Below are 16655 nucleotides of genomic sequence, written 5' to 3'. Positions count from 1 at the left end.
CTTCAAATCTATATTTTATGAATTAAAAATTATCAAATTATAGATGCACAGTTTAGAAAGCCAATGATTATACAAAACACAACCTCAAGTATTTCTAATACCCAGAGGCAACCTTTCAAATTCATCTCTTAACCATTCTTGGTTTTGCTTTCATATTTCTAAATGTTTAACTGATCTTTATAGATTTTTTTTTCCATTTTCACGTTGTCTTACTGATTTCTTCCTGTTGAAGAGAAGCCTTTAGTTCTCTTGTACTAACTCTCCGCCTTCCCCATATTCCTTATATTTATATACTTATGGTTAAGTCAACCGCTATTGTTATCATTATCCAAGTATCTCTTCAGAGTTGAACCTTGTAATATATTCCAATTAATTTCATTTCATACAACTCTTTCTTTGTGTTCTGTTATTAACACTCACATTTTGTTTCCTCAATCATGTATACACCCATCATTATCATATTATTAAGCTTTCCATGAGAAGTGTAAAATCCTTCTCTAAACCATCAGATAGCCCACTAGTTGCATCTCTCTCCTGAAGACATCCTTCATGAAGCCTCTTCTCCCAGACTCAGTCTGTCTTGGTTGCTCTTGACTTCCGAGGCACAGCTATCATCATGGTATTTTGCTTGGTATCATCTTGGGATTCCCTTCTATATTCTCCTATATACAATCTCCTATTTTTTAAATCAGTTTTGGTGGAACATTTATATAAAAGTAGTGTCCTGAGAAAGGGAACGTGGCAGAAATAATTTGGAAATCTTATAGGTCTAAAAATGTCTTCTTTCTTCTTCAATACCTGAAAAAAATATGTCTGGTTATGTAGAAAAATTCTAGTTTGAAAATAGTTTTCCTTCAGAATTTCAAAAGCTTTACTCAATTGTCTTCTAGCTTTCCAATTTCTATTATGCCATTTTGATTCCTAATTCTTTGTATGTGATCATTTTGGAAAAAATGAAAATCTCACTGGAAACATTTAAGATCTTCATTTTTATCCTAGTGTTTGAATTGCATGTGGATGTGTTTTGGTGTGGATCTTGCTTACTCTATGTGCTAGACACCTAGTGGGTGCTTTTTAATTAGAAACGTATGTCTAAATATGATAGAAATTTTTATTAATTTTTTTGAAAATAATTTCTTCATCTCTATTTCTCTTTTTGGAATTCTATTCAAACGTTAGATTAGCTGGACCATTTCTCTAATCTTCTTATCTTCTCCTTCTTCTTCCATCCCTTTGATTATTAAATTTTGTTTTATTCTCTGTAAGATTTCATCAACTTTATCTCCATCCCTTTTATTGATTTTTATGTTAACATTTTTAATATTCTAAGAGTTCACTGATGTTCTCTGAAAATTCCTTGTTTCTCTTTTCCTATTCTTGTTATGTGAATGCAACATTTCCCTTTTTTTCTGAGAATACTAATTAAAAATATCAATAATTGTGTTTTATTTTGTAGTTGGGCTCCCTGAAGTATCCTTGTTTCCTGAATTCTTTTCCCCATTTATTTTTCTTGGTTTCTCTCTTTTATTTTTTAGAAGATTGTCTCAAACGTTTGGTTATCTGGTATACTCACATCTAAGACTCAGTTATAAAAGAGCTTATTGGTAGCTCTGTTGATCAACAGTAGGCTTCACTGTGAGTGTATTAGTGAGGTTGTTTTGACAAGGACCCTTTTGTCAGGATCTATAGCCTTTTCTCCAGAGATCATCAATTTTCCTAGATAGGAATTCTCCAATATTCCACCAGAAAGGAATTCTCACAACCAAGTGTCAAAAGGGATTGTGATGAGTATGTAAACTTTCACTTAATAACCCTGATTTAAGACTATGTTGCCTTTTGTTTTCAATGATTCCATGTTTCTTAGTTCAAAGTTTCTCAGGCTCAACATCTCACAAAAATAGATTTCTAGCCTTCTGCAGGGATTTGACTAGGAAGTTGGTGGGAGAAAGGAGGTAGTTGGGCACTGAATTGTGCGAAATGTGAAAGGAGATCTGAGTATTTAACTCTTCTTATATAGACCTTCAACCACTTCTTCTGTTTTTAGACTGAATTATACTCTAAGAGCTAAATGGTGTCTCCAATTCCTGAGTTATTAAGAATTCTATAACATTTCAGTATGCCTAGTTCTGTCCTCCTACATACTGACAGCTTTGATTCAATTTTTCTTTAGGATGCTGAGCAGTGGCCATTCCCTGATCTGATTCTTTTCCTTCAAAATTGTTTTCCTGTTATCTCCTCTCCCATTCCCTCTATCACTGTTGATATGTGTTTTGCTGTTGTTACTGTTGTTTTATTCCTTTATTATTGTTTTAGCATAGTTTTAGGGAGAAGATGTGAAGAATGAATATGTTTGAAAACAGCAGGTTTAAGTAGAACTAACCCTACATGTTTTTCTTAAACATATAGCTGTTAGTTTTCAGACCCTCAGAAGCTATTTCCCAGAAAAAGAAGAATTGTAATTGATGAGCTTTTGATCAGAAATATTTGTATAAACGACTAGGTCAGATTTTACAAAAAAATAAGTTATGTGGTTATGAAATCTGCTTGTTTATAAATATACTTTTAAAGGAATTATACTTCATTTTGGAATGCTTTTAGAATTCTTAGGAAACAAAATGATAGGTCATGATAAACTGAGAAACATAGCTATACCTTCTCAAAATAGTAACACAGAGAAAACCAAAAAAATACATTTGGGTAGTTGCTTTATAAAACCTACATGGCCCAATTATTCTACTATAATAAATTTTAGAAAATTATGTGGGAAGAAATTGTTAATTTAAATTAATAAATCTTCCCAAATTGATCAAAATATTAATATAGTGTCACAAATATTTCAAAATATCTATCTAATAAAATCACCTCATTTTATATCAATCAGCATTGCAGCAGGTTCCTCTTCTGAAAATAAATTTCCTTATCAAAATAATGAGGAGTTAGCACTAAATTTTATTTTAGGTAGGTATTAGCTCTAAAGTCTAGAAACTTATGATCAGAACATGGGGTTTAATGAGAGATACACATTTTTACTATTATGAAATCTCTCCAGGATGGCTATAAACTTCATATTTTATGGAAGATTTTAAAAAGACAACCTATAACAAGGGATTCAAGGATAAATTCTAATATCATTTATTAGAATTTTTGTTAAATCTAAGCCATAGTTTGCCTCAGCTTGTTGTTGCAAATATAATTCTTACCTGCAGATTATTTTGTATTCTATGCCTATACTCTGCTCCAAGTTCTACCAATGTTGACAAATTAGTTTAGGAAAAGAAATAGTAATCTACAGTATAGTTGATGATTCTAAAACCATGACTTCAAGCATAAAAAAAATAATAATAATTAATCCTATTGTTTTAGCATTTCAAAAAGTAGTTACGGCAACAGCACCTGAAATAAAGTTGCTCACTTGTTTATGGTTTATAAAAATGAATTTCTATTCAATCGACCAGTCCAACATCAAATCAAAATCCAAGTAGCAGATGAATCTTAAGACTATAATCCAATTCTAGATGTCAAGGTTGCCAAGTTTAAACTCAGCACTGATATGCTAGTCATGTTGCTACTGACAATGATAGGACAGGTTTTAAAGTATAAATATTCATGTAGAGAAAACATACTTGAGCCTAAAAACTGTGTTGCTTAAAAACTGTGTTTTTCAATCAAGGTTATATTTGGACAACATGGATTCCCAAAAAGGCCTAATTGTCTCAATTGTAAAGTATTCTTATCAGTCAAAACATGTTTGAAAACTTACTATGTGAAGGAATTTATTTATTTAAAATTTCAAAATAGGCATAACTACTTAAAACGCATGTCTAGATCCCCATAAGAAAGATCTTCTCTGGGACTTCCCTGGTGGTCCAGTGGTTAAGACTCCACACTTCAACTTCAGGGGGCGTGGGTTCTATCCCTGGTCAGGGAACTAAGATGCCACATGCTGCACAGCCATGGCCAAAAAAAAAAAAAATCTTCTCTGGAGCTGAAGGTAAGGTATTCCCAGGAAAATTTATATTATTGAGATGTCACATTTGTTTATACAGTCCATAATTGAATACATGTTATACTCTCAAATAATATAATTTTAGACAGCTTTCTAATAAATCCTTGTCACCAGAAACTTACTGAAAGTAGTACTTCACTATGGTATGCATCACCATGACATTTAACTTAAACTACATAGAACAAGATGTTTGTCAAGTTTGGGTTGTGTGGGAAAAATCCCAAAGGAGGTGTAGAAGAAGGGAATAGAGCTAGTGCCTTCAAGCATGGCTGCTTGGAAGGTAACACAGGCCTTAAAAGACTAACAGGGCTTGGGAAAACTGGAGGGAGTCGTGCTGTCAGTTCCACCCAAGTGTGCAATGTGAACTAAGATCCTGAGGCACAACTGAGTCTGGACAGCAAGGGATATGAACAAACAGAAAAGAGTGGGTATAATGCAGAATAGTACTGAAAAGGCTTTGCAGTAAGAAGAGAAGCCTCTTTTTAAAAGTCTTTAAAAATGTCATTTCCCTCTTGTATTAGATTTTTAACACAGCAATACCATTTTATTGTTTTTATCAAACTTATTGGAGTGGCAATGCAAGTCACAATCTCTTATTCAAAGCCTTAGGGGAATGTTTTTCAGAATATTTCAGATTTTAGGAAGATAATAAAGTACATATACCATGTATAATATAACACAGCCAGCAGGCTCTGTGGCAACACTGTGTAATCAAATACATTATTTCCAGAGCAAAACATATGATTATTCAGACAAAGTAGGGTAAATAAAGACCAGAAAAAGTCTTTTCTATTTTTGTATTCAAGTCATTTCAGGTTAGATGTTGCCACCAATAAAATTAAACAAAACACACCCATTCAATCTGCAGAATGTTTTAGATTTTAGAATTGCGTCTAAGGTATTGAAGTTGTGTATTTTAAAATTTCATGACCAAAACTATAACAAAAAACACAGATGCGTACTTTAAAAAGTTATATTATAGAAGTGTTTAATTCATTTAAATTAAATTTAGTGTCATTTAAAATTATATGTGAAAAACACTAAACATAGTATTTTTTTAAAGTATATGTTACTATAAATATTTGATCAGGGGAGGGGTGTCCAGAGGCTATACTGTTGGGAAGCATAGGGGTAAGGCTAACCTGAAGGCCTGTAAGGACAGGGAGAGAGCAGCACATAGGCTACAGACGCCCTAGTTATGCCAGGGGATGCCTAAGGGACTAGGAAATGCTAGAAAGATTGGATATGGGCTTCTTCTCTCTCATCCTTTACAGGAATGGTGCAAGCACCTGAATGTGGAAGATGAATCATAAATGCAGCCTTGTCACCCACTTCTCAGTCACCTGAATAATTACATGAGATACAGAACAGGATCTGATAAATCACATATAATTCCCATCACTTTCCCAACTATGCAACACTTACCCTGATTGAAAGAAAAGAAAAAAGGAAAGAATGAAAGATGGGTAGAAAAACAGGAACTCCTCACTTGTTACTTATGTCTGAATCACTAAAAAAATCCTTTTATTCTAACACTAGAGAGTTAACCAAAAAAATGCAAGTTCTTGTAAAACGACAATGGAACGATAGAAACCTATGCAAAAGACCAAACTGAATGTAGGTCCTTAATTTGTCTTGGTGGGGAAGAAAGTAAGGAGACCAAGAGGACTTTAAGTATATTTGCTAACAGCAAAAAGTAGAAAACTGAGACCAAGAACAAAAATAAATCAACAAACAATTCCAGGTGGCACAGCATTGCCCTACGTACTGATTACTTTCAACAGAATTGGATCAAAAACAGACTCTACACTGAGATTTTGGTCTTTCACAAGTCAATTCAAATAGCTTTGCTCATGATGTGCATTTTAAAAAATAAGAATAACAGAAATTACATATAGGTAAAGTTAACAAAACCAATTACAGTATGTACAGCATGATTTTTTAATACAAATATAAATATGCATTTACATATTTATATATAAGAAGTATATACATTCAACACTAACAGTCATTGGCTGGATTTTCAGTGATATTTATTGTCTTATTAATCTGGTTCTTAAATGTTCTATAATGAATATGTATCATTTAATTATAAAAACTATGAAAATTTCTAATGGAGATTCTTTCTTCTGGAAATATGTTAAATGAGCTATCACAACCATATACACTTGTCCTTCTCAACTAAATAGAACTCTGTTTTTTTGAACAAACCCTAGTTTTTCTCAATAGATGTAACAATAATAATAAAAAAAAAAAAGAGCTTAAGTTGTAAGACAGAAGAAACCTGTAGTAGACTTAATTATAGATTTCTGGGAAATTTACTTACAGTACACATCCACTCTGATTGACTTTATCGCTGGGGACCCCAGGCCATTCTCTGCTTTACAGTAATACCGGCCTCCTTGGTGTCGCTGAATATTTGTAATCCTCAAAGTCTCGTTGAAGACACTTGAGTCTTGGAATCTGTCAGAAGCACTTCCTGCTGTTTTGGTCCACCTGATCTGAGCAAGCATCAACAAAGATTGTTACTTTAGGTTGGTTTTCGCACTGAAAAATTAAATAGCAATTATTCATTTGAAGAGTTGGCTTTCAGAACTGCTACAGTGCCATTTTTGGCAAGTTATTGGAAATTAAGAAGAAAAGTTTATACACGTAATTCAACTATAAAAGTTTAAAATGCAATGTCATCATTGTATAGTGTGTATAATTCTAATTCAGTTGCATAGAGTGCATCCAAGTTTAACCAGTGTGAAGGGCAATATAAATATAATACAAAGGAAGTTAAATATAAGTAGTACACTGAAAATATGGATTAGTTTCTTTTTGCTGAGACTCTAAAATTCTCACTCATATTTTCGAAACCCTGTAAGGCACTTTTTATTTACTTAGTAAAGGTACTACAGGTAGGTTCTCACTTTCTTTCTGGACATGCTTCAGTATTTTAGTCAAAATTTTCTATTTGATTTGGATAATTTAAGCATATTACCATAATAGCTTATTGAAATTATGTGTAATTTTATACACCTGGTTGTTAAAAATGGTTTTATTTTTTTATGTTTTTGCTTTAATAAGCCCACAAATGACTTGTCTGTTTTGATAATTAGAATTCACTTTACATCAATAATTATTTTCAAAAAATGTGTAAACTTTTCCAAAGAGAACATTTCTATTAAACTGCCAAGCACTTTGAATATCTAAAACATTCCATTATAAACAATACCATTCTTTTAAACACAGCTGTGCACAACAGTTTTAGATTTTACCAGAAATAAAGACTGGCATTCAACTCAAATTTTGTGTATTTTAGCTTATAAAACATGGATAAAAGTCACATGATAGTACTGTAAAGTGATATAAAACAGGATGTAAAAATGATTCAGTTTATTTCTCTCCTTGTCCCTGATGTATAACATATATTTTATTATTACTATGTTTAGGTTGAAAAACTGCTGATAGAAATCCTCTGGTCAAACACAAATGAAGAAACATAGAAAAATGCAACTAAGGAGTGGGCCATCAAAATTTAAATCGTTGGGCTTCCCTAGTGTTGCAATGGTTGAGAGTCCGCCTGCCGATGCAGGGGACACGGGTTCGTGCCCCCATCTGGGAAGATCCCACATGCCGTGGAGTGGCTGGGCCCGTGAGCCATGGCTGCTGAGCCTGTGCATCTGGAGCCTGTGCTCCGCAACGGGAGAGGCCACAACAGTGAGAGGCCCACGTACCGCAAAAAAAAAAAAAAAAATTTTAAATCCTTTAATACTGCCATTATTTATGCTATTTTCATACAATGTTAATTAAAATTTATGATCTAATGACATTAAGTATCTTTAAAAAGTTCTCCAAATCATTACAATATCAGTATAAATATATTCATGCTTGCCCTTAATTGTGAATGAAACGAAAATGTTACCTAGAGATTAATAAAAACTGAGTAATTCATAAAAATAAATTTCAAATGTTTATCCAACACTTTGTGCAGAAAATATACACAAAAATAAATGGAATGGGCTTCCCTGGTGGCGCAGTGGTTGAGAATCTGCCTGCCAATGCAGGGGACACGGGTTAAAGCCCTGGTTTGGGAAGATTCCACATGCCGTGGAGGAACTAGGCCCATGAGCCACAACTACTGAGCCTGCACCTCTGGAGCCTGTGCTCCACAACAAGAGAGGCCACGATAGTGAGAGGCCCGCGCACCGCGATGAAGTGTGGCCCCCCACTTGCCACAACTAGAGAAAGCCCTCGCACAGAAACGAAGACCCAACACGGCCAAAAATAAATAAATGGAATGATTCCTGATTTCAAGCAGTTTATAAGCTGACTATTAATATGCTCATAAAAAGATGAAGGGTGACATGGGCACTGGTTTGATAAGTACTATTTCCATGGGGAAATCTAGGATTCTATTTTAACTTAAATTTCAAATTTTATAGGTAACCAAATAAAGAAAATTGAAATAAATAAGCAAATTACATAATTTTGTCCTTGTATAGAGATATGTTCTCTCTAAAGTAATAGATACTTCTAAGAGATAACCTAAGATATAATAAATACCAATTACCAATTAAAATATGAAGTTTTCTTTGAGTATCACAATATGGTACCAAAATTGATTTTTAAAAATAAATATTTCAGAACATAAAAAGTTCAGGATAAAAAGAGTTATGGAAATGGCCTAGCAGTTTCAGATATTAAAAATATAATATTACGGCTTCCCTGGTGGCGCAGTGGTTGGGGGTCTGCCTGCCGATGTGAGCCTGTGCTCCGCGGTGGGAGGGGCCACTGCGGTGGGAGGCCCGCGTACCGCAAAAAAAATAAAAAATTAAAAAAAATAATATTAATACAATAATTTAGTTATAGAATACTGTTACAGTATTGGGAATTGTCCAGGAATTGGAGGTGGGGGGAAGAACAAGAGTGAGTGTGTGTGTGTGTGTGTGTGTGTGTGTGTGTGTGAAAGAGAAAAGTAAGTTTGAGAGAAGAAATTATGATATAGACTAGCAGTTATCAAACTTTTTGGTCTTAGAACACCTTTACACTATTAAAAATTATTAAGGACCCCAAATAGCTTTTGTTTATTGGAATTATATCTTTTCATAATCATTGTAGTACAAATTAAAACTGAGACAATGTTAAATTATGTATTAACTCATTTTAAATCATATTAATAAACTGAAGACATTAACATAAGGAACATTTTTAATCACAAAATTATATTTTTCAAAACAAAAATAATTGAGTAAAATGAATGGAATTGCTTTATAGCTTTGCAAATCTCTTTAATATCGGCTTTAGTGGAAAGAGCTGTCTCGATAATTATATCACCTTCTGCATGCAATCTGTGGCAACATATTGCTTTGTTTGAAATATGTGAAGAAAATCTTGCCTCACACTGATATCTGGTAATAAAGGCAGGAGTGTTTCAATAGCCTTTTCAAATAATTGTGGATAGCCTTCCTTAATACTAAACTAAAACCCCACAAGTGTTAGTTTCCTAACATTTGATGGCAAAGTAGAATCAAAAACCATATAAATGCCCTTTTGGCACTCTGTGAGACTAAAATCCATTGGTCTATCTTGCACTTTTAATGGATTGTTTACTCATACATGATTTTGTAGCATCATACATTAGTCATCTGGAAAATATGAATTCACTGAGTTATGCAGATCTTCCAGATGTTGTCATATTTCATTATATAATACAAGTCACATATATTAATATCATCAAACAGAAGAGTCTTTAAGTGCTGGGAAGCAGCGATACTTATGCTGGTAGATTTTCCAAACTTCTAATTTTTCTCTTGAAAAGGTAAAATTTATCATTAGTAATAAATATAACTAAGGTATCTTATTTGGGATGGCAAATTCACTTCAATCATTTTTGAGAAAATATTTGCCAAATACCCAAGTCTGAATAACCATTATTTGTATAACAATCATCCTTTTAAGTAAAAACATTATTCTATGAAAATAAGTGATGGAGACCTTCAAGAGGGTGAACAAGTAAGACGTGGAGATCACCTTCCACCCCACAAATACAACAGAAATACATCTACATATGGAACAGCCGCTACAGAACAGCTACTGAATGCTGGCAGAAGACCTCAGACTTCCCAAAAGGCAAGAAACTCCCCATGTACCTGGGTAGGGCAAAAGAAAAAGAATAAACAGAGACAAAAGAATAGGGACGGGACCTGCACCACTGGGAGGGAGCTGTGAAGGAGGAAAGGTTTCCACACACTAGGAAGCCCCTTCACTGGCGGAGACAGGGGGTGGCGGAGGGGGTAAGCTTTGGAGCCATAGAGGAGAGCAGCAACAGGGGTGCGGAGGGCAAAGCAGAGAGATTACCGCACAGAGGATCAGTGCCGACTGGCACTCACCAGCCCAAGAGGCTTTCTGCTCACCTGCTGGGACAGGTTGGGCCTGGGAGCTGAGGTTCGGGCTTCAGAGGTCAGATCCCAGGGAGAGGACTGGGATTGGCTGTGTGAACACAGCCTGCAGGGGGCTAGCTAGTGCGCTACAGCTAGTTGGGAGGGAGTCCGGGAAAAACTCTGGAACTGCCTGAGGCAAGAGACCATTGTTTCTGCATGTGCGAGAAGAGGTGATTTCTGCTCCGTGTACCCACAGAAGGCAGAGCACTGCCTAAGCGAGCTCCAGAGACAGGCACAAGCTGCAGCAGTCATCTTGGACCCCAGAGTTGGGCATGAAACACTAACAGTGCCACTGCTGCCACCAAGAATCCTGTGTACAAGCACAGGTCACTACCCACACCCCCTCAGGAGCCTGTTCAGCACGCCACTGCCAGGGTCCTGAGATCTAGAGACAACTTCCTTGGGAGAACACACAGCGTGCCTCAGGCTGCTACAATGTCATGCTGGCCTCTGCCACTACAGGCTCACCCTGCATTCCAATTATGACTACCATACCCCTCACTATCCCTGGCCTGAGTTAGCAAGGGAGCCCTAATTGGTCGCTGTTTTAATCCCCTCCTGTCTGGGCAGGGAAGAGATGCCTGAGGGCAGCCTACATGCAGAGGCAGGGCCAAAACCAAAGCGGAACCACAGGAGCTGTGCAAACAAAGAAGAGAAAGGGAAATTTCTCCATGCAAACTCAGGGGCAGTGGATTAAATCCCCACAATCAACTTGATGAACCCTGCATCTGTGGAATACCTGAATAGACAACAAATATTCCCAAAATTGAGGCAGTGGACTTTGTGAGCAACTGTAGACTTGGGGTTCGCTTTCCACACCTGATTTGTTTCTGCTTTTCACATTTAGCTTAGTTTAGTTTTTAGTGCTTGTTATGATTGGTGGATTTCCTTATTGGTTTCATTGCTCTCTTTTTTTTTTTTTACTTTTTATTTTATTTTTTATTTTTTTAATTAAAATTTTTTTTTCCTTTTTTCTCTTTTTGTGAGTGTGTATGTGTATGTTTCTTTGTATGATTTTGACTGTTTAGGTTTACTTTTACTATTTGTCCTAAGGTTCTGACTGTTCATTTACTTGTTTGTTTTTGTTATTTGTTCATTTTCCATTTATGAGTGTGTGTATGTTTCTTTGTGTGATTTTCCCTGTTTATTTTTACTTTTACAATTTGTCCTACGGCTCTGACTGTTCATTATTTTGTTTTTTTTTTCCTTTTTTTTCTTCCTTTTCTTCCAAGCCATGAGGCTGGCAGAGTCTTGATGCTCTGGCCAGGTGTCAGGCCTGAGCCTCTGAGGTGGGAGAGCCAAGTCCAGGTCACTGGACCACAAGAGATTTCCTGGCCCCACATAATATCAATCAGCAAGAGCTCTCCCAGAGATCTCCGTATCAACACTAAGAATTAATTCCACCTAATGGCCAGCAAACTCCAGTGATGGACACCCCATGCCAAACAACTAGCAAGACAGGAACACAACCCCCGCCCCCCCGCATTAGCAGAGAGGCTGCCTAATCTCATACTAAGTTCACAGACACACCAAAATACACCACCGGACGTGGCCCTGCCCACCAGAAGGACAAGATCCAGCCCCACCCACGAAAACACAGGTACCAGTCTCCTCCATCAAGAAGGCTACAAAAGCCACTGAACTAACCTCACCCACTGAGGGCAGAGACCAAAAACAATGGGAACTACAAAACTGCAGGCTGCGAAAAGGAGACCCCAAGCACAGTAAGTTAAACAAAATGAGAAGACAGAGAAATATGCAGCAGATGAAGGAGAAAGGTAAAAACCCACCACACCAAACAAATGAAGAGGAAATAGGCAGTCTACCTGAAAAAGAATTCAGAGTAATGATGGTAAAGATGATCCAAAATCTTGGAAATAGAATGGAGAAAATATAAGAAAGGTTTAACAAGGACCTAGAAGAATTAAACAGCAAACAAACAATGAAGAACACCACAATAAATGAAATTAAAAATTCTCTAGAAGGAATCAATAGCGGAATAACTGAGGTAGAAGAATGGATTACTGATCTGGAAGATAAAAGAGTGGAAATAACTAACACAGAGCGGAATAAAGAAAAAACAATGAAAAGAATTGAGGACAGTCTGAGAGCTCTGGGACAACATTAAACATACCAACGTTTGAATTATAGGGGTCCCAGAAAAACAACAGAAAAAGAAAGGGTCTGAGGAAATACTTGAAGAGATTATAGTTGAAAACTTCCCTAACATGGGAAAGGAAATAGTCAATCAAGTCCAAGAGGCACAGAGAGCCCCATACAGGATAAACCCAAAGAGAAACATGTCAAGACACATAATAATCAAACTAGCAAAAATTAAATACAAACAAAAAATATTAAAAGCAGCAAGGGAAAAGCAACAAATAACATACAAGGGAATCCCCATAAGGTTAACAGCTGATCTGTCAGGAGAAACACTGCAAGCCAGAAGAGAGTGGCAGGACATATTTAAAGTGATGAAAGTGAAAAACCTACAATCGAGATTACTCTGGCCAGCAAGGATCTATTCAGATTTGATAGAGAAATAAAAAGACTTACAAGCAAAAGCTAAGAGAATTCAGCACCACCAAACCAGATTTACAATAAATGCTAAAGGAAATTCTCTAGGCAGCAACCACAAAAGAAGAAAAAGACCTAAAAAACAAACCCAAACAATTAAGAAAATGGTAATAGGAACATATTTATTGATAATTACCTTAAATGTAAATGGATTAAATGCTCCAATCAAAAGACACAGACTAGTTGAATGGATACAAAAATGACCTATATATATGCTGTCTACAAGAGACCCACTTCAGACTTAGGGACGCATACAGACTGAAAGTAAGGGAATGGAAAAAAATATTCCACGCAAATGGAAATCAAAAGAAAGCAGGAGTAGCAATACTCATGTCAGACAAAATAGACTTTAAAATAAAGACTGTTACAAGAGACAAAGAAGGACAGTACATAATGATCAAGGGATCAATCCAAGAAGAAAATATAACAATTATAAATATTTATGCATCCAACATAGGAGCACCTCAATACCCAAGGCAAATTCTAACAACCATAAAAGGGAAAATCGAGTAACACAATAATAGTAGGGGACTTTAACACCCCAATTTCACCACTGGACAGATCATCCAAAATGAAAATAAATAAATAAACACAAACTTTGAATGACACATTACTCCGGATGGACTTAATTGATATTTATAGGATGCCCCATCCAAAAACAACAGAATACACTTTCTTCTCAAGTGCTCATGGAGTATTTTCCAGGATATATCATACCTTGGGTCACTAATCAAACCTCGGTAAATCTAAGAAAATAGAAGTCGCATCACGTATCTTTTCTGACCACAACGCTATGAGACTTGATATCAATTAAAGGAAAAAAAGCTGTATAAAATACAAAAACATGGAGGCTAAACAATACGTTACTAAAGAACCAAGAGCTCAATGAAGAAATCAAAGAGGAAATCAAAAAATACCTAGAAACAAAGGACAATGAAAACACAACAATCCAAAATATGGGAGTCAGCAAAAGCAGTTCTAAAAGGGAAATTTATACCAATGCAAGGCTACCTCAAGAAACAATAAAAACCTCAAATAAACAACCTAATCTTACACATAAAGCAATTAGACAAAGAAGAACAAAAAAACCCATAGCGAGCAGAAGGAAAGAAATCATAAAGATGAGGTCAGAAATAAACGAAAAAAAATATGAAGAAAACAATAGCAAACAATAATAAAAGTAAAAGCTGGTTCTTTGATAAGACAAAAAAAATTGATAAACCATTTGTCAGACTCATCAAGAAAAAAAGGGAGAAGACTCAAATCAATAGAATTAGAAGTAACAACTGACATTGAAGAAATACAAAGGATCATGAGAGATTACAATAAGCAACTATATGCCAGTAAAATAGACAACCTGGAGGAAATGGACAAATTCTTAGAAAAGTACAACCTTCCAAGACCCAGCCAGAAAGCAATAGAAAATATGAACAGAACAATCACAAGCACTGAAATTGAAACTGTGATTAAAAATCTTCCAACACAAAAAAGCCCAGGGCCAGATGGCTTCACAGGTGAAATCTATTACACACTTAGAGAAGTGCTAACACCTATCCTTCTCAAACACTTCTAAAATATAGCAGAGGGAGGAAAACTCCCAAACTCATTCTATGAGGCCACTACCACCCTGATACTAAAACCAGACAAAGATGTCACAAAAAAAAGATAACTACAGGACATATCACTGATCAACACAAATACAAAAATCCTAAACAAAATACTAGCAAACAGAATCCAATAGCACATTAAAAGGATCATACATACACCATGATCAAGTGGGTTTTTTCCCATGAATGCAAGGATTCTTCAATATATGCAAATCTATCAATGTGATAAACCATATTAACAAACTGAAGGATAAAAGCCATATGATAATCTCAACAGATGCAGAAAAATCTTTCTACAAAATTAAGCACCCATTTATGATAAAAACTCTCCAGAAAGTAGGCATAGAGGGAACCTACCTCAACATAATAAAGGCCATATATGACAAACCCACAGCCAACATCTTTCTCAACGGTGGAAAACTGAAACCATTTCTTCTAAGATCAGGAACATCACATGGTTGCCCATTCTCAACACAATTATTCAACATAGTTTTGGACGTTTCAGCCACGGAAATCAGAGAAGAAAAAGAAATAAAAGGAATCCAAATTGGAAAAGAAGAAGTTAAACTGTCACTGTTTGCAGATGACATGATACAATAGAGATGCTACCAGAAAACTACTAGAGCTAATCAATGAATTTGGTAAAGTAGCAGGATACAAAATTAATGCACAGAAATCTCTTGCATTCCTAAACACTAACAATGAAATATCTGAAAAAGAAATTAAGGAAAAATTTTCATTTACCAATGAAACTAAAAGAATAAATTACATAGGACTAAACCTACCAAAGGAGACAAAAGACCTGTATGCAGAAAACTATAAGACACTGCTGAAAGAAATTAAAGATGATATAAACACACAGAGAGATATACCATGTTCTTGGATTGGAAGAATCAACATTGTGAAAATGATTATACTATGCAAAGTAATCTACAGATTCAGTGCAAGCCCTATCAAACTACCAATGGCATTTTTCACAGAACTAGAACAAAAATTTTCACAATTTGTATGGAAACACAGAAGACCTTGAATACCCAGAGCAATCTTGAGAAAGAAAAACAGAGCTGGAGGAATCAGTCTCCCTGACTTCAGAGTATACTACAAAACTACAGTAATCAAGGCAGCATGGTACTGGCACTAAAACAGAAATATAGGACAATGGTACAGGATACAAAGGCCAGAAATAAACCCACGCACATATGGTCACCTTATCTTTGATAAAGGAGGCAAGAATATACAATGGAGAGAAGACAGCCTCTTCAATAAGTGGTACTGGGAAAACTGGACAGCTATGTGTAAAAGAATGAAAGTAGAACAGTTTCTAACACCATACACAAAAATAAACTCATAATGGATTATAAACCTAAATGTAAGATTGGACACTATAAAACTCTTAAAGGAACACATAGGCATAACACTCTATGACATAAATCACAGCAAGATCCTTTTTGAGCCCCTACAAGAAATGGAAATAAAAACAAAAATAAACAAATGGGACCAAATGGAACTTAAAAGCTTTTGCAAAGCAAAGGAAACCATAAATAAGATGAAAAGACAACCCTCAGAATGGGAGAAAATATTTGCAAATGAAGCAACTGACAAAGGATTAATCTCCAAAATTTACAAGCAGCTCATGCAGCTCAATATCAAAAAAACAAACTACCCAAACCAAAAATGGACAGAAGACCTAAAGAGACATTTCTCCAAAGATATACAGATTGCCAACAAACGCAAGAAAGGATGTTCACCATCACTAAACATAGAGAAATGCAAATCAAAACTACAATGAGGTATCACCTCACACCAGTCAAAATGGCCATTATTAAAAACTCTCCAAACAATAAATGCTGGAGAGGGTGTGGAGAAAAGGGAACCTTCTTGCACTGCTGGTGGGAATGCAAATTGGTACAGCCACTATGGAGAACAGTATGGAGGTTCCTCAAAACTACAAACAGAACTACCATATGACCCAGCAATCCCACTATTGGGCATATACCCTGAGAAAACCATAATTCAAAGAGTCATGTACCAAAATGT

The 16655-nt window shown here is 35.5% G+C and overlaps 1 protein-coding gene across 1 annotated transcript in view; it reads right to left on the bottom strand.

Annotated features, from left to right (window-relative positions):
- The window catches only part of MDGA2 (MAM domain containing glycosylphosphatidylinositol anchor 2), an 822856-nt gene that overhangs the window by 377684 nt on the left and 428517 nt on the right, over positions 1 to 16655 (bottom strand). The window contains exon 3 of the mRNA XM_060004614.1: positions 6333 to 6507. Coding sequence (XP_059860597.1) covers positions 6333 to 6507 — 175 coding nt within the window. The remainder of the gene's footprint in view (positions 1 to 6332; positions 6508 to 16655) is intronic.

This window comes from Delphinus delphis, chromosome 2 (genome assembly GCF_949987515.2).
Source record: "Delphinus delphis chromosome 2, mDelDel1.2, whole genome shotgun sequence".
NCBI lineage: Eukaryota > Metazoa > Chordata > Mammalia > Artiodactyla > Delphinidae > Delphinus > Delphinus delphis.
The sequence above is the reverse complement of the archived record's forward strand: the minus strand, read 5'-3'. Positions and strand labels throughout refer to the sequence as shown.